The sequence below is a fragment of the Acanthaster planci genome, linkage group LG02, assembly GCF_054643075.1.
Source record: "Acanthaster planci isolate LZ-2023a linkage group LG02, COTS_SCS, whole genome shotgun sequence".
NCBI classification, from domain to species: Eukaryota; Metazoa; Echinodermata; class Asteroidea; order Valvatida; family Acanthasteridae; genus Acanthaster; species Acanthaster planci.
The window spans coordinates 11383388-11411053 of NC_141778.1; the positions used below are offsets into that span (position 1 = coordinate 11383388).

The following is a 27666-nucleotide window of genomic DNA, read 5'->3' on the forward strand; positions in this document are numbered from 1 at the left end:
CTGAAAGATGCACGCCACTGCAAGATATAAAGCACATTGGTCGTCATTTTATTATCAGTTTATAATAAAAAATAATTAAATAATAAAAAAATCACTCTGCATATGGAAGGCCGGGGCTTGCGTTACTACCGTGTAAAAAGCTCTTGGGAAGAACTGTGTGGTTCTGAAAAGAACCAATTGCTTGGGCTCGACGTTTTTATCAGCATGCCGTGGTTGTCTTCGGGAGGAAAGAATTTGTTTTGTTTGGAAACATGGCGGGCATAGCAGAAGGGTGCGCGTTACTTGAAATGTGAAAATTTGAAGTGAACACAACAGATTTTACTCAAACCAAACAGCGCTCTACCATTGTGTCCGCCATACCCCAATAGGCTAATTGAGGTAAAACGCTGGTTCAAATCTTTGAAGGTACCAAGAGCTCTTTAAGACTTGGCGCAATCGTAATCCCTTCCAAATTACAAGTCCATCATGCAAAATTCCAAATCTAATTTAAAAAACGTTCTTGAATTCTGGTTCCTTTACAATTATAAAATTGTGAAGGTCCAAAGACATTGTGCACAGATGTGTCTGAGATTGAAAAAGCATCTATTTCGTTGCACTGACGTCTCTTTGAACTGTCATCAAACCTTGTAGATAGACAATCTTTGGTCTGTGCCTATTATTCAGTCACCATGGCTCGCTAGCTGCAAGTGATAAACTAGTGGGTAGAGCATTAAAGTCAAGGTAGTCGCTGCCATTATTTATAAATCCACATGCAGCATGTACAGCGCTTGAGAAAAGATTACCCCGTCATTCAATTCATTAATGGTTTTCTTAATTTCACCGTGGCTCTTGGTACCACTGTTCATATTTTACCCACATAGAAAATGTTATCCCGTGATGACCAAGTAGATGATGGAAATACTCGATTGAGAGGTCTGGACCTATGGCGTTGCGCAGAAGATTTATCGCGTTTGCATAATTATGATTACCATGGTGCATTGGGTGATTGATCCACGGGATTATTGTTCCATCAACTGAATTATTCATGAGCCTTTGGAAGCGGGTTGTTATATGGACTACCGCTGCAGCAGGTTGGAATTGGTACCTGTCAGTCTCTCAACAAGCAATGTGCATGACACCGCATTGTCGCAGCGATTGCCTTGACAAGAAGGCTACAGAGCATCTAGTTCGGACGTTGTCGGACCCCACTGATGGGGGACTGCAAAAATCACGGGAAATGTGGTGTATAAGTGCAAACATATTTAAAAACAGTAAAAATTATTACAACCCTAACATTTGTTCTTCAGATCTGGGTAAATAAATCAATGAATATAAACATCAATGACAAAATAACAGTGAAGTAACCTTAAAATGCGAATTCCATTTGTAAGTACTTGGTTAATTAAATCAATTCATAACAGGCAAACGATATTGACATAAATTAGTACACGTACCAACACCCTTGTGACGGTCATTACTGTTTTGCTGGATAATAGCCTAGCAGTAAAAAGATTCAAGATATGCAGCAATTGTACTGTAAATTACCTCTACATTATCATTATTGCTCTTAATAAAATATTAATTAATCCTCTTTGTACCTTGGAAACTCACCCCTCCAATGTCGCCCCTAAAACGTGTGTACAATGATACTATAATATGAATTTCATTCATATTTTGTATTCAAAGGCGCGAACTATACTGAAGATTCTGACATTTTAAAGAGAAAGGAAAAGTACATTTGCGGCTAAGGTACAATCCATTTTGCGGAAATGTTCATGGATGGCAAAGCAAGTAGAGTAGCTACTGCTTCTAGATGGTGACCTTAATGCTTTATACGAGGAAAAGGAATGATCAGTGGTGTAAATTTGTTCGGAAAACGGCGAGGGGGGAGTTAGGGAACGGGGGGTGTGACTTGCCCAGCCATTGAAATTAAAAAGGCGTGGGGGTGCTGGCATGACACTATATGGCACTATACAGGGGCTAATGTTCATAATACCGATGTCCATCTGTACTGTGTCTTACATTCCAGCCCAATCTTACACCAGGACGGCATGTGTGTAGGGCTTCCTTTGATTGTCCTCCCGTTTTGAGTGCTATTAAATGCATGTTGTTGTTGAGAAGTCCGAAAAATACGTCGCAAACCACCTTAAGTTGTACTCACCAAGAAAAAGTGTGTGTGGGGTGATTAAACACCTCACCCTCTGTTCAAAAGGTGGGGAGACCCCATCCTAGCCCCCGGTTTACGCCCATTGGAATGATGAAATGAAGTAATGCTTCTCCGAATATCGTGATGAATAAACGTTTTCCTTCACTGTGTGCGTGATTAACCGATATCAGACCACAAGGCTCCTCAGCGCTTTGGTTTGTTACCATAGAAACCCAGTAATGAAATATTGACGATCTCCCTCCAGGCTTTCCTTGTCAATTATGTTAATGTGTTCTGTGGTCTGGAGTGCCATTTTGCGTTTTACACCGTTTTATCATTTATGTCACACCTGCGCAGTTCAAGGAAAAGCGAAATTCGGCCAGTCTTCAGAAAAAGTCTCCGACAATTTACATTTGATACTTATGCATGAGTTGAAGTTGTTGCATTTCAGTTTTTTACAAGTTAGAAATGTCAATCATTGGTTTCAGGCTACATATATTTTATAGCCGGTACCGACATATAGAAAAACCACAATGTACTGTATGTAAAACAAATCTGAATATGTGCACTTTTATATTGACAGGACTGAAAACCCATATGATTTTAACATTACGTTTACCAAAGAAGAAGCACCAAACTAATTAATATTAATAAGACAATTGATATGCGAGTACATCAGTCGATGATAGCTTGAGTAGATCATTGTAATTCAGCTGCTTTTAAATTTTCCTTACCAAATTTGGCCTCTTGATATAGATACTGTGGCCAATGACAAACCGTGAGGATCATTATGTATAAAGGACTTTCTAAAGATACGCCTGTTTGTGTGGGACCAATCATGGGATTGTTTTACGGATAGCTTCTAGTGCAGAAGTTATTCACCGCTATTGGGATGGTGCCTAACATTTCACAAATGCCCGGGAAATCCCATCCCAGCATGCTGAAGAACGCGTCGCATTCGTTGAAAACCCTCTCACACAGTGCTTTGCATGGTGACCTCGGCTGGCTCCCTGGAAGCGTGAATTCTGGGAAGGCCATGAAGCAGAAGATCAGCCGGGCGTCATCGCTGCACGACGCGTAGGGCGCCAGCACGCGCCAGTCCGGCACCTTTCTGTCGGAAAAAGACGCGTTGTAGGGAAGCAGCTGACTGCACTCGGTTTGGTTGATCTCAACTGGTGCACGCACGGCCTCTAATGAACAAAACCAGAAGTGAATTGGGATCAAGAACCATGGGTTGGCCAATAGTGATCGAACGCACACCTGTTAGCAATGGTTGGTCCAGTCTGAATTATTACGAACCAGAATACTAAAATCAGTAACCGCTTGTAACAGAATGTCCCGGTATTTGCCCAACTGTCAATGAGCTGTCAATAAAGAGTTGCCATGATGATACTAGAGATCCAATATTCCGACATTAACACTCTGACATAAACATTGTATACATAGTAACGTACGGAATGAATAATTTGTTCGTCAATCAACAATTCTTCATTCAATTTGATCGAGCTCAAACTGATACTAAAGTACAGGTGATTTATATAAACGAACGTTAGAATTCCTGACGAATGAACTGCACAGAGCACACTGCTCCGAAACAAGAGAATTTAGGGCCTGAACGTCACACTTTACTGTCGGCAAGAATGGTCAATTTTAGTAGAAGAATGTACATAGTATATAGATATATATGCTGACTGGGAATGCTTGGTAACTTACGTTGTGTAGTAGGAAGGTATGATACTCCAGTGCCTGAAAACAATAACAATATCAAATCATTTATATGGTGCTCCGTATATCTTATAGCATCTGTCATTCAAAAACACAGATTAAAATAAAACAAGGCACTGTTTCCTCTGAGATACGCTTATGAAGTAAATGTACTTCATGAACTATTGGGGTACAGTTTTATGCGCTACAAAATTATACTCCAGGAGCACAGAAGACAACAGGCTTGGTTTAGGATGCTATGTTGCTAATTCGTGTATTAAAAGACGATAGGCTGTATCTACACGGCTCTGTGAGCTGTTTCACACAGAAGATCACATCCTACCCCAAAAAGAGACAACCTATGTAATTCGATAACCTTAGCTGCCTACTCTCCAGTTTCTCTTAACTTACTGAGTTCACAGTGTCTTCCGTGGAAACTCTCAGGGCATGCACACACGTAAACTATGACGGAAAATGCATGACTGTGACATGTGGCCCCATTCTGGCAAGGGTTTGGGTTGCATGGATCTACGGGGAACCGGGAGAACGGAATCAGTTAGAGATCGGTCAGTTTGGGAAGAAGTGAGTTGTACACGACTAAAGTAAACAAACTCACCGATCTCACAGCGGCCGCCGCCAAACGATTCTGGACAGCGGCAGAACCACTCATCGTTAATAGCAAAGCAGGATCCCCCATTTAGACACAGTTGATCGTGGCAGGGGTTTTCGGGAAGCGGAGCTGTATCAGAAGGGGGTGAAAGGTCAAAGCGAGTAATATCTGAAAGACAACTTCGATGACACATGCCATACGTTAATGTCACGCGTCACGATTTGAGTCAGCAATGTATTCAGCTTGAGACAGCCAACACGGCCTGTATTATCATCATCATCATCATAATAATGAATATTAAGATTACAACATTTGTAATGCGTTTTCCACAGCGTTTCAAAGCGCCATTATTATCCCTGCACATTGAGCTCACATATCATATGAACATTCCTGAAACCATCTCAGCTCCCTGGGGAGTATACTAGCCCGCGCCGGTGATGCCATTTCGGCGCAAACGGCTAAACAACCGTGTCTGCCCTCACACGGACCCATTTACTGCTGGCCCGCACATAGGGGTAAAGTGACTTGCCCAGGATCACAACATCCTACCACCAGCTGGATTCGAGCCCCTGACCCTGTGATCAGAAGCTACAAAACCTAACCACTAGGCTACATGCCTCCACAAACTCTCTAGAGTTGGATACTCACAGTGGTGGACTGGAAATCTGATGAGCTTAAGAAAGGTTTTCATTATCTCAATCAAAACCAGTTGTTTCTGAAGTGAGAAAGTATTACAAAATAGCCCAATTTTCGTTTGCAAGAAGCCTTGAAGGCAATGGCAGGAAGCATACGTGTCAAAGCTCTATCACGTACCCACTGTTCACACGGCATATTGACGTATTCGACGTAGGAAGTTTAACGTTCACTTATCTGCTCGTTATGTCTGTAATGCCATAGAGCTGGGTTTGTAGCTCTATGGTAATACGAATGCATAAAGCAACTCACCATAATAACCATCTTGATTAGAAGACTTAAAGCAAATGGTCTCCGAGTCTGACTCCGGTAGCGACTCGTTACACAACGCCCCCATCGTTCTGGCCTCCACAGTGTCTTTCATTGAGCGAACGGCAGCCAGGCACGCCGACCTGCACGGAAGTGTTGGACCTACCAGACGACCATCGCAAGAGGGTGCCAGAAGGCTACAGATGACCCGCCACGTCATGTTATTCCCCGCCGTGGCCTCTGTCAACTCGATGAACTGATTCCAAATCTGAGATACCACGCTACTCCTAAGGCCGAAACGGTTGGGCGATCGGGTAACGTTGGTCGACCAGCCTCGAAGGACGCAGGCCTCCAGCGCATTCGGACGACATTCTGCTACGACATCAACAGTTGCTATAGGCGTCTCTGTAGGTAGGCTGGTAGACCGCCACGTTGTGAAGAGATTAGAAGTCCACGCTTTGGTAAACCTTGTACTTCTTCTCCGACGAGTAGTATAATTCGCCGTTGGTGTAACCATTTCGGTTGTGTTGGCGTCAGTTAAAGTGTCATTGACAATTGCATATGTACCGGGAGATAATGTTGTTGTGACTGACGTCACTATCTCGCTCCAGTTGGTGGTTGACGCGGTTGTCGTACCAGTCGTACTGTTGCTTACTTTCATCATGGTCATAGTCTCTGGAGCTGCACTCGTAGATGCTTTGGTGGTGACCGCTTGGTTACTGGTTGTTATCGTCACGCCCGTTGTGGCTGGAGGGACTGCCGTTTGTGTCGTCGTCGTTGACTGGTCGCCAGCAGTTGTGCTTGTGACCGGCGTAGTCATGGGGTATATCTGAATGCGTGCTGTAGTCACGTGAGGTGTGGTATAGGGCTCCTCAGTGAATAACTCAGATCCTATAAAATGCAATCACCAAATTTTTGACAAAATGCCCTTTTATCCTAGAAACCTATAGTGCATGTAGTGCGTTGCATGAGATTTCGCACCGTAGGTGTTGCATCAGAGGAGAGACGCATTTACTCGCCATCCATTTCAAAAATCAAAGGACTGAGTGAAGCCTTCCGAAATATATCAAAGCGAAACTAGTAAACTGTATACAGTAAAGTGACGAAATCTATGAATTTGAGACAGTACCCTCAGACTCCAAGCAGACGATGAGGTGGTATTGATGTGTAATGATGATGTATATTCACCGAGATGCCGATGCTCTTGTCTGGCTTTGTGTTTAATTAAGATAGACCACGAGTTCTAGATTTTTTTTGAACTCACCGCTTCTTGTGTTAGAAACATTAACTTGTTCACTCTTCAGCACCACAATTTATCAAAACTGTGGTACAATGTTGTGCTACAACTTTTGTACGATATGGTGTTGAAATAACTTAACTGGCACCGAAACTACAACACAGTGTAGCTAGCACCATACCAACATCAATCCTGATCTTGCTACACATTTGGTAGAATGCCATGTGATGCAGACGTGACGCAAATTGAACTTCTGCTTTGTGCAGCGTGGCATCAATTAGGCACATAGAGATAATACATAAATTACCCGTTGTTGTTATTTTGGGCTAGTCTGCTTCTCTGGAAACAGAATTTCAGATCATTTTGTTAAAAGAAAGTGACTTACCAAATAATAACTCCAGTTTAATCCAAGAAACATTGTACGTTCTTAAGTTGATCTCCACTGATCGAAAATCTGTCTTTAGGAATTCCTTCGCCCTCTTGTATATTTCCCTTTCAGACTTAACATCCATAGAAGACCGCAGTTTCTTCATCGGCTTCAATCGGACTGAGAAGACAACGATGACGCTGCCATTTCTATAAGGAAGTAGAGTGTTACAAACACCGTTTCTGGGTAGTTTTGGGAATTATTCATATTGTGGTTATGGCTTACGACTGGCTTGTATACAATGATTTATCTGATAAGTTGGAATTACCTGACTTGGTCAACGCGGGTTGACCTGTAAATGTTACTGTAGCTACTTCCTCCGAAATGGTTGTCTATCTGGAAATATAAAATCGGCAGAAAAGTCAATGAAACTACATAAATATTCTCTTCTCGTAACATCACGAGTGGTTGATTTAATGATTCTACAGTTTGGGGGAAATTACAAACTTATAAGCATTTTGATTCCCCGAAGGCCCTTACGTTACTCACCGATTGTATAAAGTTTCTTTGGAGGGACTTGTATCCGTCTGATGTGCCGATCTGGTATTGTGGATTAAAGAGTAGATTTACAATCTTGACTTCTCCTTTCATTGTAACTTTGTTTAGAGAGAGAAAGAAAGATATCGAAAGTGAGAGAACGTTTGGTACAACAAGCAGAGTTGCTAGTAGCTCTGGTATTTGCCGTAGAGCAAAAGTGGCAAAAAGTAAGGACGCAGCCCCAACTTACCCAATTTAAGCTCGGCCATAATAATGGCATGATGCACACTTTGTAAACAGTAAAGGATGAATTTGACCCAGTGAAGTCTGGCGTTTCTTTTAATTAAGTGGGAAATAAGAGGAAAGCCTTTTCTTCAGCTGACAAAGTTAATTGCTTTTTTGTGGTTTCTACATCTATTTATAAAATATCAAAATATTATTACCTCTTTGTAAACTAGTAGACAAACCTGGCAAATAATACAGAGAACAAAATAAGTCATTATGTTTGAGAAGATGCAAAACCAAACTGTATTGGGATTTTAATAAGGCCTGCTGGAAACTCGTTTTTATCTGTTGATTTCGAAAGAAAAAACAGAGTCTGTTGATTATTTTTTCCGAGTCGTCAACAAAATCTCACCTCTAGGTGTATAAATTTTGTCAAATTTACCCACTTTTTTAAAGTACACATTCCCTCGAGGGGAAAAAACCGAGGTCAATCAAAATCAGTGTTAGCATGAACGCAACAACAAATATTCTTCCGAACCTGGAATCGCGAAGACGTCTTTGTAAGTAGTCAGTAGCACCAAGCCGACTACCACAACGATCAACATGACCGTCGCTACCGCCATGGTGCACAAAACCATGACCCTGGTCTGGCTCAACCTCCGTTCAGTATCGCCGGACTTGACGAACATGGTGTTTAGCTCGGAGTTCAAAGATGCCAGCTTCATCCCCGACGTGTCGCTGTGGCACTCGGCCGCCTCGTCGGTTAGAACGACTGGCTCCGGTGTCAGCTCAGCGGGCCCGAGTTCGATCTCTGTGCTCAGGAGAGCGGTGGTGTCGACCCCGGCGCCATTTTTGACCGCCGCCGGATCGTCTGATTCCGGTGCTTGGTCTGTGCTCGGTTTTGAGTCCGTGTTTGCGGACAGAGTAGTCGTAGTTTCAACAGCTGGAGACGTTGTTTGTACCTCTGTTGGTTTCGCCACCTGGTCATTTTTGTCATATTTCACATTCTCAGGTGTCTCGTTAATTGGTGAAAGGGGCTTGCCAAATGTTGTCAACTGCAGAAGAATAATGGAACAGTTTTTAAAGAAATTCCTAACGTTGTTTATTGACTAAGAGGCCAAGTGACATTTAACTTTGAAATCCATGGTCTCATTGCAGCATGAAAACTTCCATGCAGGACAGTTCACGGTGGCCATCAAAACAGTATTGGACAAGCTTGAAAAAATGTAAGTGGTATGCATTTTGTGCCTGGATTTTTATGCTGGCACAAAAGCTGCAGATCTGCAGCCAGTTAAGGTATTTCCTTCATCATACAGGGTGTCCCAAAAAACCCCAAACCCTGACGAAAAGGGGAAATATGTCCAAACCATGAGATATGATTTTAATGTATAAGGATCTCTGAAAAGTAGAAGCAGTGTTCTTTCTGATACCTTGATGGTATCCCTCCTGTCACGCATGACTGAACACCATTGTCTTGAAATGGGGCATCCGAACTCAGTTGCGTTCAAGGAGCCATTGAGCAAACTCCCGTCTCCTCCTGAGGTCTCCACGCAAAGGTTGGTGGCGGATGTGCATTCGGTATGGATGGAACTGCAGGTCTCACTGCGTTATGCGGTTCCTCATCAAAAGTGTTACAACTGAGTTCGGATGCCCCATTTTCAAGACAATGGTGTTCAGTCATGCATGACAGGAGGGATACCATCAAGGTATCATTAGAAAGAATACTGCTTCTACTTTTCGGAGATCCTTATACATTATAATCATATCTCATGGTTTGGGCATATTAACCCCTTTCCTCAGGGTTTGGTTTTTTCTGGAACACCCTGTAGAAATGCGTAGGCCTGTCCTCTTACCTGGATTGGGGGTGAGAATGCCTCTTTTTCGTGTACCAAGCTATTACTTTCCTCAATCACAGGGCTTTCAGCAGTCACAGGAGCAGCTGTCAGCGTAACGTCGCCTATTGGCTCATCGGTAACCTTACTAATCGAGTCTGCGTCTGGTTTGACGGATACAGGTTCGTTATCGATAATTTCTGCAGTAGCCAAAGTACCCACCGTGACAGCGCTGGTAGTTGAGGGTGGGGTGGACGATGATAACTACAATGTCATGTAAAAGTTTTACCAAGAAAAGGAATAAAACAAATAGAAATAAAAAGCCACACGATTGGTTCAACTCCAGGAGGCCCATCTCCTTCATATTTAAGTTGAGCAAAGCTAAGGGCAAAAATATATTGAATGGCAAAATTAAAAACAAAATTACCTCCAACAAAGCCGTTACTGATAGAAATCCTTAGAACTGGTTTTAAATTGATATTGGCCATTTGCTGTCTATTTCAGCTATTACTCATGGTAATTCGAGCTCCTGAGGTATGCTCGGAATTTTTCGGGCAGGCCTGCTAGATTCACCTAGACTAGATTTCAGTAGCATTCACTGGATCGGCGCCCTCTACCGTTACTGCTATTCGGTTAGCATTGTCATGCGCAAAAAGGCAAGAACAATGCAAATCCGGTCCTGGGCAAAGACCACTCCATGAAAAGGACTTTAGAATGTCTGGAAATATGCTCCATGCAGAACTGAAAGCAGTTAGAGCTTCCACCTTGTTGACAAAACTGCCGTCAACCTTACTTGTGTGATAACAAAATAGACATTTGGCTAATATGTTTATTTTGAAATTTGCATTTACAGATTTATTAAGAACAGCTGCAGTGACAGCACTTCGCATCGATTTGATACCTGAATAGCCGGGGGTGGGGGAGGCTCTGGGATTACAACGGCTGTTTCATGTGGCACACTATTGCATTCTCTCTCTTGAGCGCTGTCCTTAATGTTGAGTTCGAGACTGCCGTCTGTAAGGGGATCGACCCGGTTGTTATTCGCTTCTGTATCCACTTGAGAAGTCAGCAGTTTAGTGTCGATACCGTTTGCCTTAGCATCAGTGGTGACACTTGTCAATTTTGGTGAGCCAAATGTTGTCAGCTGAAAACAAAGTAATGTTTGGACATTATTTTGACTGGATGTGTGGATGCTGTGAAATGGGAGCAAAACATGGAAGAGAAGACCAGAACAAGAGAATAAAACCTACAAAATGATGATCACAAAACAGGCTACTTTCAGTCTGCTCAGGGTATATATCGGCAGTGGTGTAATTTGTCGAATGATTGGAGATCATTCTTTTTAAATGAAAGAAATGTTTATTTTTTCTGGAATTAGCCTTCTCGATGCTTGTATCTGAAAAGACATTAATTGTCGCGTACTTCTTGTCCGTGGACTTGAAAACTTTAGTTTCCACCAAACACATGCCGCTTATTCCTAATCATTTGTTGAATCCCGTCTTTGCTACACTATATTTCAACCAACCCACTTCCCTATGTTGCCTCAACGGACTTGATCTTTCCCAGGCCCTTAGAACAACCAAATTAATACAATGAAAAGAATGGAATTGAACCCCTCAGTAAACCTTACAAGCTTCGTCACAAAAAAATTGGGAATTGAAATAAAGTCACAATAGTAAGAGGAACAGGAAGTGAAAAATAAACCCAGAAATAATCATGCCTCTCGCCGTTGATTCTCTAAAACAATAATTGGTCTTTAGTTCCGCTTTCAGTTATTGTTTTACAGTTTGAAAAAGAAACAAGTCCCCCTGAGATATTAATTTAGTCCGAATTAAAATCCCTCAAACCAAACAGGATACACTGAGGAATAGAGATCGTATCGAGTAAAACCGACAGCGGGCGAGACATGTAGGATTTATATTTGTTTTGTAAATAGTGTCACGTACATGTGGAGAAGTCTTGCAGATTCCATCAAACCTAGTTGAAGGAACTTTCACGTGGTGCCTTCGGTTTAAGGTGTTAAGGTGTTCCTCACACTGGCCGTGTGTGTTAAGTCAGAAAGCTCCTTTATAGGTAAATTTATTGTTTGTTATATTTCAATGATAGAGGGCGCTGCTACAATTGCACTGTAATCTATAACTTCCCGGTCACGCTTTGCAGTCGCCATGTTTCGTGTTTCGATACCACGTCATCCCAAAGTCGTAAGTGAAATATGCATAACTTGTCATTTGTAATTCCTTTATTTGGTTACTATAGACATTCTTTGGGTTGTGGGATATGTTTAAGGCATTTATTTTGGGAAAAAAAAAACACATGCACAAGTAACATAATTGGGACAATTTACAATGTGTATTGGGGTCGATTACATGTCACTTTAGGTTTATTGCGTGCAGTGTAAAATGTATATGTGGATCCAGATTAATGTCATCGATCCTGTTAATTGCCAGATACTGTGTGATTAGTTATGATTGTTTAATTTCAATTATGAACAAAATTGTTGTTGATTTATACTTATAATTTCAGACTGTTTAAAGTCAATTTTTGCATATTTGTTTTGGACAGATTAAACCGTGCTCTTTGTGCTGGTTAATTCGCCTAATCACAACAAGTTTGTCAATGGGGTATATTTGTCACCCGTCACACCCGTCACATGAGTTTAATGACTGGGATCTATGAGGATACCTGTACACCGACAACATGAGCGTAGTTAGTGGAGGTGAGCAGAGCGCCAAGCACCAAGACCATGATGATGGCCCGTTACCAGGAGATGATGAAAGGCAGGAGGAGTCGGTACGCCCAGAGGACTCTTCCAGTCAGATAGCGTCAACGACAAGCACAACGAAGTCGTCACTGGGTAGAACCAGGAGAAGGCTTGTTGCCAAGATGGCAGCGCTTGAAGCAGAGGCAGCATGCTTACGAGAGATACAGGTGATAGAGCTCGAAGAGTTGAAACTGCGTCAAAGAAAGCAAGAGCTCGCAATCAAGACCAAGATGGACATGGCAAAGGCGGAAGAAATAGTTTACGCCATCGATGGGGACAGTCTTCAGACGACACCCCCAAGTTTGACACCATCACCAGTACTGAGTGACAAGCAGGAGTCACAGAAGGACAGTTTGCATGAAGCAGGGGATGAGCAGACACCCCGGAAGGAGCCAGGTTACTCCCCTGTGGATAGTCCGTCAATTACGACACCGAAGAATGGAGAGCACTCCGCAGACAAGCTCAAGACAGCCCCTATGGATGATGACAACCCAGAAAAGGAAGCCTCGCTGATGGAATTGGTAAAAACGGGGCAACAACAGCAGCGATGCATGCTGGCAACGATGCAACTTCCGAGAGCAGAGTTGCCAACCTTCGACGGCAACCCACTGCAATACTAGACCTTTCTGCGTGCATTCGAGAACAGTGTAGACATTGCAGATATTGACGACAGTGCCAAGCTAGTAAGGCTTCTGAAATACTGTACTGGAAAGGCAAGAAAGATCATAGAGTGTTGTGCCATAATGGCGCCAAGTGTTGGCTACAAGAGGGCCAAGGCACTTCTCCAAGAACGCTTCGGCAGTGATTATGTCATAGCTGAGGCATGGGTAAATAAGGTAACCAAAGGTGTACCCTTGGCTTCCCATGATAAAGTAGGGCTAAGAGAGTATGCTGATGACCTCAAAGTTTGTAAGGAAACATTGGACACAATGGGATATATTCAGGAAATAGGAACCCAAGGTGTAATGGTAAAACTTGTAGAGAAGCTGCCCGGTTATTTACGTAATCGATGGATAAAACTTGTAAGGGGGCTTCGGAAGAGTGACAAGTGTCCTAAGATTGCTGATTTGGTTGAGTTTGTTGAAGACGCGGCCCAGGAGGCCAATGATCCTGTATATAGTAATTTGCATGCAAGTACATATAAGCCACACAGACCAGAGATGAGATCTAGAGTAACCAGACCAGACAAAACTAGCTATGCATTGTCAACCATTAGCAAGATGAATGAACATGTACATGTAACATGTGTGATGTGTAAGGGTAACCATACACTGTTTGGTTGTTCTGAATTCAAGGGTAAAACCCCACAAGAGCGGTTTAACTTTGCCAAAGCTGAAAGATTGTGTTACAATTGTTTAAGGCCAGGTCATGTTTCAAGTGCATGTAGTTTGCATAGAGTTTGTTCTGTTGCAGGGTGCGGTAAAAGACACACAAAGTTCTTGCATCCATTAAAGCAGACACCGTCATCTGGTGTTGAAGATGATAGACCAGCTGGGCCGGAGGCAACAGCGCAAAGTAGCTTCACTGAGACGGATCATGGCACATCTTGCGTCACAGGGGTCGGGGTGTACAGAGTTGCCCTACCTATCATTGCAGTGAAGGTCAGTGCAGTAGATGGCGATTGTAGCGTTGACACTTATGCTCTTCTTGACAATGGTTCAACAAGCAGTTTCTGTACGGAGGAGCTTGCATGTCGACTGAGCATCAAAGGTAAAAGGCAATCCTTGACCCTAACGACAATGACAAAGGCAAAGGTCAAGACTGAAACAACCGTCGTCAGCTTGGTGGTGAACAGTTTTGACCAACAAGCGGCAGTTAAACTTGATAAGGTTTATACACGACACTCACTTCCGATTAATGACGACAACATTGCTGAGCCAGAAGACATCACGAAATGGCCACATCTGCGAGACATCAGCATCCCCCAGGTTGAGAAGGGCAAGGTACACCTCTTGATTGGTCAAGACTCGCCAGAGGCACTCCTTCCATTGGAAGTGAGAAGTGGTGAAACAAAGGCACCGTATGCTACCAGAACTCGACTTGGATGGTCCTTAAATGGGCCGTTGGGAATGTCCATGAGGCCTGCGGTAACGTCAAGCTATGTGGCAGTTGATGATGCTCTTGAGCAACAGCTGCAGAGATTCTGGAAATTGGATGCTGCTGAGTCACTGTATGACGACGACAGGGGCATGTCAGTCCAAGACAAGAGAGCAATTGCATTGTGGGAGAGCACCGTTTGCATGAAAGATGGCCATTATGAACTGCCAATACCGTTCAAGAACAACCCGCCAAGGCTTGCTGACAATCGAATGGTCGCAGAGCAACGCCTGACTTCATTGGGCAGACGTCTAGAGAGGGATCATGAGTTGAAGTCACGCTACATAGAAGGCATGAAAAACCTGGTTGATAATGGATATGCTGAGGCACTAGGAGATGATTGCGTGACAGATACGGCCATATGGTATCTACCACATCACCCGGTACTCGATTCAGGTAAACAAGGGAAGATGCGTATCGTCTTCGACTGTGCAGCTAAACACCATGGTCAGTCCTTGAACACGCAGACAATCAGTGGGCCAGACCTGACAAACAAGTTGTTAGGCGTACTCCTTCGCTTCCGACAAGAACAAGTGGCAGTTTTGGCAGACGTTCGTGCCATGTTCCACCAGGTCAGAGTGTCCCCGGAATGTCGAGACGTCTTGCGTTACCTTTGGTGGCCTGACGGTGATACTTCACGTGAACCGGCTGTGCACAGGATGACTGCACACCCTTTTGGCGGGACATGGAGTCCCAGTTGCTGTTCCTTTGCCTTACGACATACCGCCGAGGACAACCGTCACGAATTCCAACCAGACACAGTCAATTGCGTCATGCGCAATTTCTACGTAGATGACTGCCTAGTCTCACTTGCAACTGAAGTTGAGGCTATTCGAGTTTCTAGAGAACTACGAGAACTTCTGTCCAGAGGTGGTTTTCAGTTGACGAAGTGGTTGAGTAACAGCCCTCAAGTTCTTGAGTCAACCCCACAGGAAGATAGAGCCGTGGGTGTCAGGGGGCTAGACCTGAATCATGAAGCGCTACCTACAGAGAGGGCCTTGGGTATGCAGTGGGACGTCGAGACTGACTGCTTCGGGTATAAAGTGAGCCAAAGGGAAAATCCCTTGACAAGGAGGGGGTTACTAAGTATTGTTTCCTCCATCTATGACCCGCATGGATTTGCGAGTCCCTTCACGCTGTTAGCCAAGAAGATTGTCCAAGACTTAAGCAGGAAGAAGTTGGGTTGGGACGAAGAGCTACCGTCACAACACAGAGAGGATTGGCAACGTTGGAAGCAGGACTTGGGAAAGCTCGAACAGCTGCGGATAAACCGATGTATCAAGCCCTATGGGTACAAGGATGGCGTCAGTTATCAGTTGCACCACTTTTCCGACGCGTCTGAGGCAGCTTACGGAGCTGTAACTTACCTTCGTATGGTGAATTCTGCAGGCCTCAGCCATACCTGTCTGCTATTATCAAAGTCACGTCTGGCACCTTTGAAGAAGGTTACGATACCAAGGCTTGAGCTGACGGCTGCGACACTCTCTGTGAGGCTGGATGCAATGATCAAGAAGGAGTTTGACCTACCTTTGGAAGAATCAGTTTTCTGGACTGATAGCACAATAGTGCTTCGATACATCTATAATGAACAGAAGCGTTTCCACACCTTTGTGGCAAACAGAGTAGCCGTCATCCAGAACCAGTCAAGTTTTCATCAGTGGCGTCATGTGAAAAGCGGGTTAAACCCGGCAGATGTTATCACCAGAGGGCAAATGGTAGATGAGCTGCTGGCCAACCAGAAGTGGTTGATTGGTCCTGAATTCTTACGCCAAGAAGACAACATGTGGCCAAGTTTACCGATCTCGACAACTCTTGACGATAAAGATCCAGAAGTGAAGCTTGAGAAGGAGATAGTCACCATTTATGCCACCCAACATACAGACTCAGCTAACCCAACCGACAGATTGATGGCCAGACACTCCTCATGGTATGAGCTGAGAAGAAGTGTTGCATGGATCTTGCGAGTGACTGACAGTCTGCTAAGAAGAATCAGAAAGCAACCAGCAATACAAGACATGAAGACGCTGACAACGAACGACCTAGCCAGGGCAGAGGCTGCCATCGTAAGATACATTCAAGCCCAGTCCTTCCAGGAGGAGTTCAGCAGCTTGAAGAAGGGTGAAGATAAGGCTCAGAAGCTTAGGTCTGAAAAGAAGAAGAAAGGTCAACTGTACAAGTTGGATCCTATCTTGACAGACGACAGCATCATCAGAGTTGGGGGACGGTTGCGGAATGCCCCGGGAGATACATCAAACCATCCACCCATATTGCCAAAAGACAACCATGTAGTCTCTCTTATCATGAAGCACTACCATCTGGAATCTGGTCACTCGGGAAGAGAGTATGTTCTGTCACTGATACGACAAAAATTCTGGGTCATCAAGGCTAGATCCATTTTGCGCAAGGTTTTGAGCAGTTGCTTTGAATGTAGGCGAAGGTCTGTAGTTCCAGTCCAGCAGAAGATGGCAGACCTACCATCTGACAGGGTTACCCCACACAGACCACCATTCTCATTTGTTGGAGTCGATTGTTTTGGACCGTTTCTAGTGAAACAGGGTAGGAACCAGATCAAACGGTACGGTTGCATATTCACGTGTCTTGCATCTCGAGCGGTGCACATAGAGGTTTTGCATACACTGGATACAGATTCCTTCATAAACGGCATGCAGAGATTTGTCTGTCGACGAGGACAACCGATAGAGCTGAGGTCCGATAATGGCTCTAACTTCATTGGAGCTGAGCGTGAGCTAAAGGAAGCTTGGAAAGGGTTGAGTCAAGAGAAGGTTGACAAGTTCCTTCTTAAGAAAGGAATCCAGTGGAAGTTCAACCCCCCGAGCGCTTCCCACATGGGGGGCGTCTGGGAAAGACAAATTAGGTCGACACGCAGGCTGTTGAGTTCACTGATGACAGAACAGGTAGTGAGCGATGAAACCTTGTCGACTGTAATGTGTCTAGTCGAAAGTATCATAAACAACAGGCCAATTACCACCGTCTCAGACGACATCAACGACTTGGAACCACTCACTCCAAATCACCTGCTACTTCTTCGTGGTGCGCCACATTCCCTTGGTGAATTCGACAAAAAGGATATGTACTCGCGGAGAAGATGGAAGCAAGCGCAATACCTTGCTGATGTATTTTGGAGAAGATGGATCCGGGAATATCTCCCCTCACTGCAAAAAAGACAAAAATGGCTTGAACCCCAAAGGAGCATCATGGTTGGCGACTTGGTACTTATTGTTGACAATGACCTCCCTAGAAACAAATGGCTTCTTGGGCGTGTTCTTGAAACTTACCCAGGGAAGGATCAGCTTGTAAGAGTGGTCAAAGTAAAAACCAAGTCATCCATTCTGACTAGGCCAGTTCAGAAGTTGTGCCTCTTAGAGTCAGTAAATAAAGAGCAGTGAACCATCTGGTATTCATCAGGGATTTACAGCACGGATTTACAGCTTAAATCAAACCCTAACATTCTAGCATCAAGTTTCTTGTAAGGATATGTGTATTTGTCCATTGTAATTTGAATGGTGTTATTGTTGGGATTATGTAATCATTTTTTCCGTGCTTAAAGGTATATAACATTCGGTTTGTTGAAATGGTCGCATTTTGCTTAATGATATAGTTATGTAGTAAATGCCTTATTAAGTATGTAATGGCATTTAAGGGGTCGGAATGTTAAGTCAGAAAGCTCCTTTATAGGTAAATTTATTGTTTGTTATATTTCAATGATAGAGGGCGCTGCTACAATTGCACTGTAATCTATAACTTCCCGGTCACGCTTTGCAGTCGCCATGTTTCGTGTTTCGATACCACGTCATCCCAAAGTCGTAAGTGAAATATGCATAACTTGTCATTTGTAATTCCTTTATTTGGTTACTATAGACATTCTTTGGGTTGTGGGATATGTTTAAGGCATTTATTTTGGGAAAAAAAAAACACATGCACAAGTAACATAATTGGGACAATTTACAATGTGTATTGGGGTCGATTACATGTCACTTTAGGTTTATTGCGTGCAGTGTAAAATGTATATGTGGATCCAGATTAATGTCATCGATCCTGTTAATTGCCAGATACTGTGTGATTAGTTATGATTGTTTAATTTCAATTATGAACAAAATTGTTGTTGATTTATACTTATAATTTCAGACTGTTTAAAGTCAATTTTTGCATATTTGTTTTGGACAGATTAAACCGTGCTCTTTGTGCTGGTTAATTCGCCTAATCACAACAAGTTTGTCAATGGGGTATATTTGTCACCCGTCACACCCGTCACAGTGTGTATATGTAAACATTCGAATTCAGTTAAATCCTGAGAGTTGTAACAGTTTTAAAGTGTTTATTCTAATTGAGTGACCGATTTCTTCAAACTGATGACATTCTGATTGATGTAGCATGTGTAAACTTCTACCCAAAATAGGCAATTCATCAGCAAATAAAATGCATTTATCAACAGTACTGCATGTTTTCACAGCTTGTCGAGCAAAACCCCAAGGCCAAGCGTGAGCCATGAGGATTTGAGTTCCTTTGGCAGAGATATTAGGGTCCTCTCTACGCTAAACAAAGCCATTCACGGTAAGCATATTTATTGCATTCGATAAGGGAAATTACGGTCATTATGTACAATAGCGCCCCTTTCATATAGCTCTCGAATAAAACTTAATACTCCCGTCCTGTCTGTGTTGATAGTAAGTTTGTAAATTCCTCCCCATGAAAATTTCTAAATATATGTACCATCGTTTGCAAAGGTAAATATAAGCTGTTATGTTTCACAAAATTTATTAAGCCACCTTACCGTATCATAAATCATAACAGCAATATAATATGATATTATAATCGTAAATTCCTAAATCATAGCTCATAAAACCCCACACAACATTTTCATATAAGGGCATGTCTGACATACCAAAGAAGAAAACATGAAACAGTTTTGTAAACAGCCCAAAAAGACAGTCAGACAAATTGAAGGTGATGACCTTGCCCTTGAGCATGTAAATTTAACATGTTGGTGGCGCCCCTTAACCTTAGCACTTTCACGCACCCTTTAAGTCTTCAGTCGTTTCCTATACTGCGTTTCATGATTTTGGCAACAAAGCTGTGGCTCAGACTTCAAGTACCATGCAGGCCTAGACCTCGTGCCAAATAAATAGCGTCAAAACGGTGGTGGTCAGACCTCGCATGAAATTAACATCGTTCCCGACGCCATGCCAAATTAATAACACTAAGCATGATACAATACAAATGGATGGGTCAGGTTTTCAAATACTTTCTTTTTGAAGTTAGTTTTTTCACTATTTGCATGGTTCATGCCATTTCTGACACATGTGAGCGTTCAGGGGCGTAGCGAAGGCATTTTTGGGGGGATGCCAGAGTCAACTAGCCGACTTGTAACTTTTTGCCAACCTCGTGTTGTGTAAAATAGAAATCCGTGGTAGGTCTACGTTATACGCTATATTTAATGCTTCCGGGAAAATACTGACGGCCAACGTATACCGTTTATTTACCAATTTTGGATTTATTTGCCAACTGAAGTTCTATTTGTTGACTGGAGTTATGTAGAGCACACCCCCACCCCGGTCGCTACGCCCCTTTGAGCGCTGCTTTTGTCATGTCACTTCATTTACCCGCAGAATTCACGAATTTGCATAGCTTTTCACTACAAAAGTAGTGTAAGGCACCAACTGAACTGGACAGACAACATAATATGAGAAAACTAACCTCAGCCGCAAACAGAACTTTGGGAATTTTCAAAAACAAAAATTGGTTTGCTCAATGAAAGAGAGAGATATTTTTATCAATCATAAAGGCTTTGTTGTAATTTAGAAATTACAGAAAGATCTGAAAGCGGACGGGCGTTGATATGATCTACAAATTTATGTTCTCCCTTTAAGATTGTTTTGTATTGAAAAGTAACAAGTTTCCCAAACCTGATACTACGGGTTAATGTTCAGCTGCCACCCTGGCCATATTAGGTTTGACGGGGCGTGAATTCAAGTTTAGTAAGTGTCGTTTAGGAAATTGCATTGCTTGGTGGGTTTTATACTGATTACATAGGCCCTATTCAAGTTGCTCACCCATGGGTCGACGTGGGATGAGGGCCAGTCCGTGTATATGATTTCACATGCGTTTCCTTCCGATGCGAAGTGGCCCAGTGCAGTGACTGTCCCAAGACATTAAGCAATCCAAATCACATAAGACTGCAAACGTTGTGTCTGACGCAAGCGATCTGTTCACTATCATAAACCACGATCAGTTTCAGCTTTAGACTTGTGTAACTTGAATGTTAAAGGCCGAGCGGCATATTACCTTTGGTCCCTCGCTTAACTATTAAGCCTAATTGATAGCAGAGTGACTACCAAAATATTTCGAAATTTTCCCCAAACCTACGTTTCCATATCCTTCATTTCTAATCAATGTGTGCATGGCAATTCCGTGCCACAATACAAACGGGGGAAGATCCAGGGAAAATCCCGGCATCGTCTGATCTGGAAATTCCATGTAGCGTCGAGTCTGAGTAGCTTGATGGTAGCTTGAAGATTACCGAAGGTCGTGGCTGCAGCCACACCCCCGCAGCAGATCTTGCAATATTCAGGCATACATCCAAAATAACTTGTTTGGAGTACTTGAGCATTATTAATTAATGCCAAATAGTGTATTTTCTTGTCAAGAATTAATCAATCTGGGCTATTTATGTTTAGTCGTATAGTCACGAGGCAGTTCCATGGAGTCACACGATAGAAGCATGCCAACCAAATCGTCATGCTAAACAAAGGTGGACGCTACATCTCAAATTCTTCTTACGAAACCTTCACGAAACAGTATTTCCGCCTGCCAGCTTCCTAAAATTTGGCCCAAATCCCGAAGCCACACGACACCAAAAAGGGATCACCACCTCAACATTATAAACTACAGCTGAGCCAGGATCGAGAAGGGAAAAAGTAAGAGAAAATGCCGCTGCAGTTTATGTCTCACGTACGTGTATACATGCCGTCCAAATCGCCGGGGTGCCATTAAGAAAGTGGCAAGTTTACCGAATGAATAGCCAATAATGGCATCGCCTCTACTTAACCTCCCTTAACTTGATGTAATATGTGTGAAACAGTTTCACTGTTTGAATGTTTTATATGTATCAAATGCAAGAGTGCATTGTACCGGCTGTTTCTATTATGGTTTGTTTTCATTTCAATGTTTGTCGGGCTTTTTATGTCTGGATTTTTACTCCCACAAGCAGGCCCAGGATATGGGAAATATTTTTTGGAACCATGAAAGATATTTTGTCACTATAGTTCTTTGAAGAACAAATATCTACCCTCTATACACTTAATCGAAAGACAAGACGTGTAGAGTGAAATTTACTAAAAATAACTCGAGGGTCCACGGGAGAGGTTTCTATTTCGTTGGGTTTTTTTTAGTCGAATATGAATAGATCTTTCTCTCCTGAAATGTTCGTCGGCCACCGCTAGTTTCAGTAAACGATGGAATGGAGTGTCACACTTTTGAAGTTATACAGCATGTTAACCAGCGTAGCAATGAGGGCGCTTAGTTATTTAAATGAACAGGAAAATTCTGTCAAGGGTTTGTTTGAGCAACAGGAGACCTCTCTTGACTGACATCCAGAAGCAACGACAATTTTTGAAATTTTAAACGCAGAATACCTGTGTGATATATGAGAACATTTTTGCAGCACATGTGATGCACGAGGTACTTGCTCGTGCTTGCTATAGCGGAGTATACGGTAGTCGTATCCGAGGATCGATGCACTGCAAAAACTCTGGTGTTAAAAACAACACTTCTTGTTGTTATCAGATGACCACACCAAAATGTGTTCCTTTAACACCTACAAGTGTTAAAGTGCACTAGAAGGTGTTAAAAGCGACACAAAAAAATTACACACCAATGAAAAGTGCTGGCCGGGTTTTTTCTAGTAACACCGGGTTTGGGCGGCAGGGTGGGTTCGATCTGCCCTCCCTACTCATGCTCAACTTCAGTCAACGCAACCACCTACCAGTGACATTATAGCTGCATGATGTCCTATGCAATCTACACAGTCAAAGATGCATTCAAACATTGTGCTGTTTATCTTTCTGTGTTCCCAATACTTACAAAGAATTATTTGATTTTATAGCGGGTATTAAAAACGGGCCTTAACAACTTCATGATCAATTCATGTAACGCCAAATGATGTCTTGTGACATGATATTTTTGCGGCACGCCTATTGTGATAAGGGACACTTTCAAAACAAAAACACCCTCTTGAAAACAACTCCCTTATTTCAACATCGCTTCATTGACAACGTCGAAACATTAATCCGTTTTTTCTTCTCTGGTGAAAAAAATAATGAAAACTTCATCCGGGTTCATGACCTCTCCTACTTGCACTTGACACTTTGTTAGCAAAAACAGCGACCAACGGTTGATGCAAGCCACGCCCACTTTGCTCGTCATGCGTTCTTTTAAGCACTTTCCCACGAGTACAAAGGTTAGATGGCACATGAGGCTAGGTTCACATGCCTAAATGAGTATCCGACTGTCACTATCTTTCCATGGGTGTGACCTAGGGTCTCGGGATCTCACTCAGGGTCGGCATATGCATTGCATGTCATTGCCAGGCGGGATCGGGTCATGTAGGATAATCTCTTGATTTACTGAATGCTGAAGACTGGTACAGCACTGTTTACGCATAGTCACCTGTTGATCATTGGTTCATCGGCTAAGTTTTTTCTTCCTGTGTGTCATTAGATTGTTTATGGATGGTTTACGGACGGGTTATTTTTAGTTTACTATTTTAACACCAGGCGGGTGATGATCGAGTTGGTTGGTGCCTCGGTTGGTTGACTATTGTTTCTGTCGTTGGTGTTTTGCTGATCGGTTGAATTGCTTAGTTTCTGGCTTGTTTCCTGTTAACCTGGTTTGCTTGCTTGCTTGGTTTATAGTTCATCCTTTATTTGTTCCATTCCCTACAGCCTTAGCCTCAGGAGGTGTCCCGGGGTTGAGTTATTTAGGCTGAGGGTGCCGGTGGAACGGCCCGAGTAGCGATATTGCCAAATTTGTCGCATCGCCAGGGTTGCTCGACCCAGAGATATGTGCCATGTCAAACAGCAAGTTCCTACGGGGACTGAAGGTGAACATGCATGCTGAATGCATCACAATATTAAGAGACATGGACAGCCACTCCTTCCAAACACAAAGACAATCCCAATGCGATGTGCTGTGTATGAGTCGGTGCGCCATTGTTCTTGCTGACTTTTCACACTTTTAAGCAGAAGGCAAAATATCCGAAGGAATGTAAAACAGAGAATGTATGTGACTGTAGAGACAATGTAGATTCGGCATTTCACGGTACTGGAAAACTCCTTACTTTTTTTTTAAAGGTCTTATCACCTGCTTTATTCACTGATGAATAATATCAACAAATTCAATAAATGTAAAACTGGTACCTTTTCGCATACACTTAACCAATTAAAGCACGATGTAAATGTAAAACCTTTCCCTATTGGTTAATTCCCACGGCATGTGCACTGACCCAGATAACTGTTACATGTCTAAAGAACATTGGTTGTTGATCGTCAGTCCACCCATCCGTCATCGGTTAATTATTTTTGAACTAACCTACAGCAAACAGTCGTTGGCGTTGATAGATGTGTACCACCAAAAACTATACTCCAATAATTTGGTCAACTCATTCTTTTGTACATTTTCAGTCTTGTTGTTATGATTTATGTCACAAAACGCCGGCACAAGTTTATAAACCGAAACCCACCCGGGAGCTCGACAGAAATTCAGGGGAAGGGCGTGGTGGGGTGGGTTGGGATGAAAGGAGCGAAAGGTAAGATTATTTCCAGGGCGGAAAGGAGTCATTTTGGACTTCTGACTTTTGGTATTCCTGCATTGTGACGAATTCGAATGTCATCAAATTATTGCATAAGCTATAGTGATTTTAATGTCGCAATGAAGAACAACTGCATTACTTTTTCTGTAATGGTGTCGAGTTGAGAATTTTTCCGTTATGACTGACTTGCCGACCCACGTTTTGAAACCTAATAAATTTCTTTTTTGCTAATTTGAGTCACATTCACCTTGTATTGATTCGCAACCTTAAGAAGGACCGACTGTTACTTAGATTCGACACATTGCAACCATGAATAAAAAATAACATACACGAAAGCAAGACAAAAACAAAAAAGCTTTAATTACTTGAACCTTAGAATTCAGAGAATGAATTTCCTTAGTATTAGATCGGTGAACAGGGCAGCTTTATGTCTTGTTTAAATAAAAACGACTTTATTAAAGGGAAATCTGATGTAGTTTACTGCATCTTATCTTTCAAGATTAAGGAAGTTTGTATATTTTTGGACAAAGTAACTTGTATAGAGAAAATGGCATCAGCGTGTGACACCTAACAGTCTCTCAGTGGTCTGTTTATTTGAACTTTCTCCACACCACACTATGTGGGCCTTGAGATACATCTATGTACCTGCAATTCCGTGGAGGAGCCACCTTAGTGTAAAAGCCCCTTAATACGTAAAATATGCCAGGATGTCAGCCTTAGAGATGGTACCCGGAGAACTCCGTACACACAGACATCAACGTGCTATTATTTACAGTGAGCCAGAAATGGCCTACAAATGCAAAACACATGCGGAACTAAATTGTTGTTTGGGAGTAATTTTCAGAATCCTGAACGATTTGAGACAGTCTCATAAGATGGTGACATGATTCTGACGCTAATTTGAAAGACCAAGTACAATTCCCAAAATGCAGATCTGTAAGCAAAACTTTTGTTGCTGTTGTTGAAAGTTTGCCCACTTACTCATTCTCCTCTCTTAAGTATGCTCGTTATTTATTTTGTATGCCTTTTCGCCTCTTCGTCAGCAATCTTCTTCGTTTCTGTTATCGGTACTTTCAGATTTGCGACTTTTTATCGTTTTTACAAAATTCACATATCATCAATCGCATACATTGATAATTGGAAGCTTAGTACAACTTCATTGAAAATTAACTTGCACGAGGTTAGCGCATAAGCAATTTTTAAGACAAAAAACCAGGATGTTTGAAAATCGAAAGTCACAGTTGAATATTTCAAAATGTCATAGTGCTGGCTCAGCCCCACATCACCACAATCATGGAACTCACGGCAAATATTCACACTGCCATTGAAGTCCCATAATTTTTTATCAAAGGGATCTCGTCGAGGATGTGATGTGGCAGCTACCTGGCTCGTGTACACACGAGGGGCTTGCACTCCGTGTAAATTGGTTATAACATGCTGCGTCACAGCCGAGGGCTAACGGCCTGGGAGGATTAAGTTCGTCGTGTGCACAGTGTGTACACCGTGTATTTGAAGAAACCATTCTACTAAAGAAAGGATTGCGGATATCATTATCGCAAAGAAAGATGCAGATTAGGTTTTAGTATTCTTCCAGTTCAGTGAATGTAATGTATATGTGACGTTTGCAAGACACAGAATGTATCAAACGGTGATGGACTTCATCGAAGGTCTTCAAGTTTACGGTTAGCCGTGGGTAATAACTAGGCTTACAACGGAATTCAAACAGAAAAAAGTATGATCTTGTAAAAATTAATCATTGATAACTGTAACATTTCGGGCTTCATTCAATCAATTGGAAACTATCACACTCTATTTGTGAAGAACTATCTGTATATCGGATCTAGAAAGTCACGGGTTCGGTTTTGAATATTTCATCTGACTGTAGTCACTGCATTATGCAGACGCTCTGTCTCGAGACATTTTCTCGAGGCATAAGCGTTTGTATCACTAACGACAAGCGGGTCACCTTTTTGTTGGAAGATTTATCTACCATACGCAAGCTATCAGATACATGCTGATCGATAATGAAACAAGACACTTACCTGTATTGGTTCTTCCATTGTTCACAAACCTTAATAGACTTGTGAATCGCTGCTGAAACAGTCCCTTGAACTTGAATGCGCAGATACTTTTGGGCCAAACGAGCCAATCCCCAGGTCAGATCTCTGCCCTTGCTGAAAGAATTCTTGTCAGGTCTTTGAGTGACCCCAACTGTATTTTGTCCCTCAGGGCACGGTGAGGTATTCGTCAAGTAACAGTGGGAGTAAAGAAAGGCAGCGATTCGATGAAGTGATCCGTGACGTGTACAACTTGTACCAAAGAATTGCAAGCCTCGAAGGCAAGTGAAAATTTTCACGACGGAGGGTTGCCACCTTCCCTGGAACAAGTCGATTGCGATCTTTTGATTGGCTCTGGAGCAGTGACGCAAGATTAATTTTTTTCCCACGCTGCCTAAAAGTGCCTTCACAGCTGTCCGGGAAATGTACATAACCAAGTCATGAAATTGTTCGTGTTTGTACGTGATCTAAGCTTAAGTGGGACAACATTTCATTGTTTTCAAAGTGAATGCTTTTGTAATTTTTTTTTATCAACAAGAAATTTGAAGGCTATGTCAATAGTGTGCGTTATCACCGATGAAATCTCAGCCGCAATACTTCCTTGATCATGAAACCTTTTGTTTTTTGTTTCGCTAAATTAGTAATAAATTATAAAAAGGACACGTGCATCCAAATGGGTTTGACATCTGGGCGATCCGGAATTTCAAGGTATACGGCGCGTTCAATTACTAGAACTTTGTGCTTTCTAGGGGCACTTTGTTGTAAGCTGACTGGCCACGCCAAAGTCAAGGCATTGGTTGAAATGCCTTGATACTTGGAGAGACCGGATGGAGAAAGTGCCCAATTGCCCAGGAATTAATGATCCCACTACTGCTGTTCAAACTTAATGCCCTGATTACCGAGACACTCTGAAGACTTGGTAAAAGATCATGTGACAAGTTTTCATGTTGTAACTTTTAGATTATCTGACTTTTTTCTTCTTTCAGGTCCCAGGCAATTGCAAAAATGCTATCCTCCTGCATTTGGTTGACCTGTGAACTTTAAACCCGTTACATAGTTTTAAAAAGTAGCCCGAGACTTGATTTATTTAAGTTTCTTCTAATAATAATGCTGAATCAATTTTTTTGGTCCTAACAGTTCACTCAAATCTTCGTTAAGTTATTGTTCAAAGATAGGAGGTACTTAATAATCATATGGTGCTGTCCATGTGATTTATTATCTCTGATTAGATTTGCCAACTTGACCTGGCTTTTAAAATGCTGCATTGTATGCCTCCATGGTTCACTGAAATAGAGACCGTGATATTGCCGCTGTGAATATGTGTAGGCCTGCCGTACTTTACAAAG

At 42.5% G+C, this 27666-nt stretch overlaps 3 protein-coding genes across 5 annotated transcripts; 2 read left to right on the plus strand and 1 right to left on the minus strand.

Annotated features, from left to right (window-relative positions):
• Positions 1-27: 27 nt before the first annotated feature.
• Positions 28-26612, minus strand: LOC110978325 (uncharacterized). Of its 3 annotated transcripts, XM_087131574.1 has the most exons (14): positions 26306-26611; positions 10613-10723; positions 10481-10573; positions 9601-9843; positions 8286-8802; positions 7966-7989; positions 7535-7641; positions 7314-7381; positions 7004-7194; positions 5385-6272; positions 4446-4568; positions 4241-4357; positions 3839-3871; positions 28-3315 (listed from the first exon to the last, which is right to left on the minus strand). In XM_087131574.1, the coding sequence occupies exons 1-14, from the start codon at positions 26321-26323 to the stop codon at positions 2975-2977; spliced, it is 2874 nt and encodes a 957-aa protein (XP_086987700.1). In that variant the 5' UTR covers positions 26324-26611; the 3' UTR covers positions 28-2974. The 3 variants fall into 3 exon arrangements, with proteins under 3 accessions (XP_086987700.1, XP_022088929.2, XP_022088931.2); XM_022233237.2 differs by having other exon boundaries at positions 10481-10723; XM_022233239.2 differs by lacking the exon at positions 4241-4357 and having other exon boundaries at positions 10481-10723; positions 26306-26612.
• On the plus strand, positions 11632-12960 carry LOC147799887 (uncharacterized). The gene is made up of 2 exons (XM_087133781.1): positions 11632-11780; positions 12142-12960. The coding sequence occupies exon 2, from the start codon at positions 12277-12279 to the stop codon at positions 12958-12960; it is 684 nt and encodes a 227-aa protein (XP_086989907.1). The 5' UTR covers positions 11632-11780; positions 12142-12276.
• On the plus strand, positions 12967-18711 carry LOC147799888 (uncharacterized). Its single transcript, XM_087131549.1, has 2 exons — positions 12967-18261; positions 18623-18711. Exon 1 carries the CDS (start codon positions 13084-13086, stop codon positions 17842-17844), a length of 4761 nt encoding a protein of 1586 aa, XP_086987675.1. The 5' UTR covers positions 12967-13083; the 3' UTR covers positions 17845-18261; positions 18623-18711.
• Positions 26613-27666: the final 1054 nt, after the last annotated feature.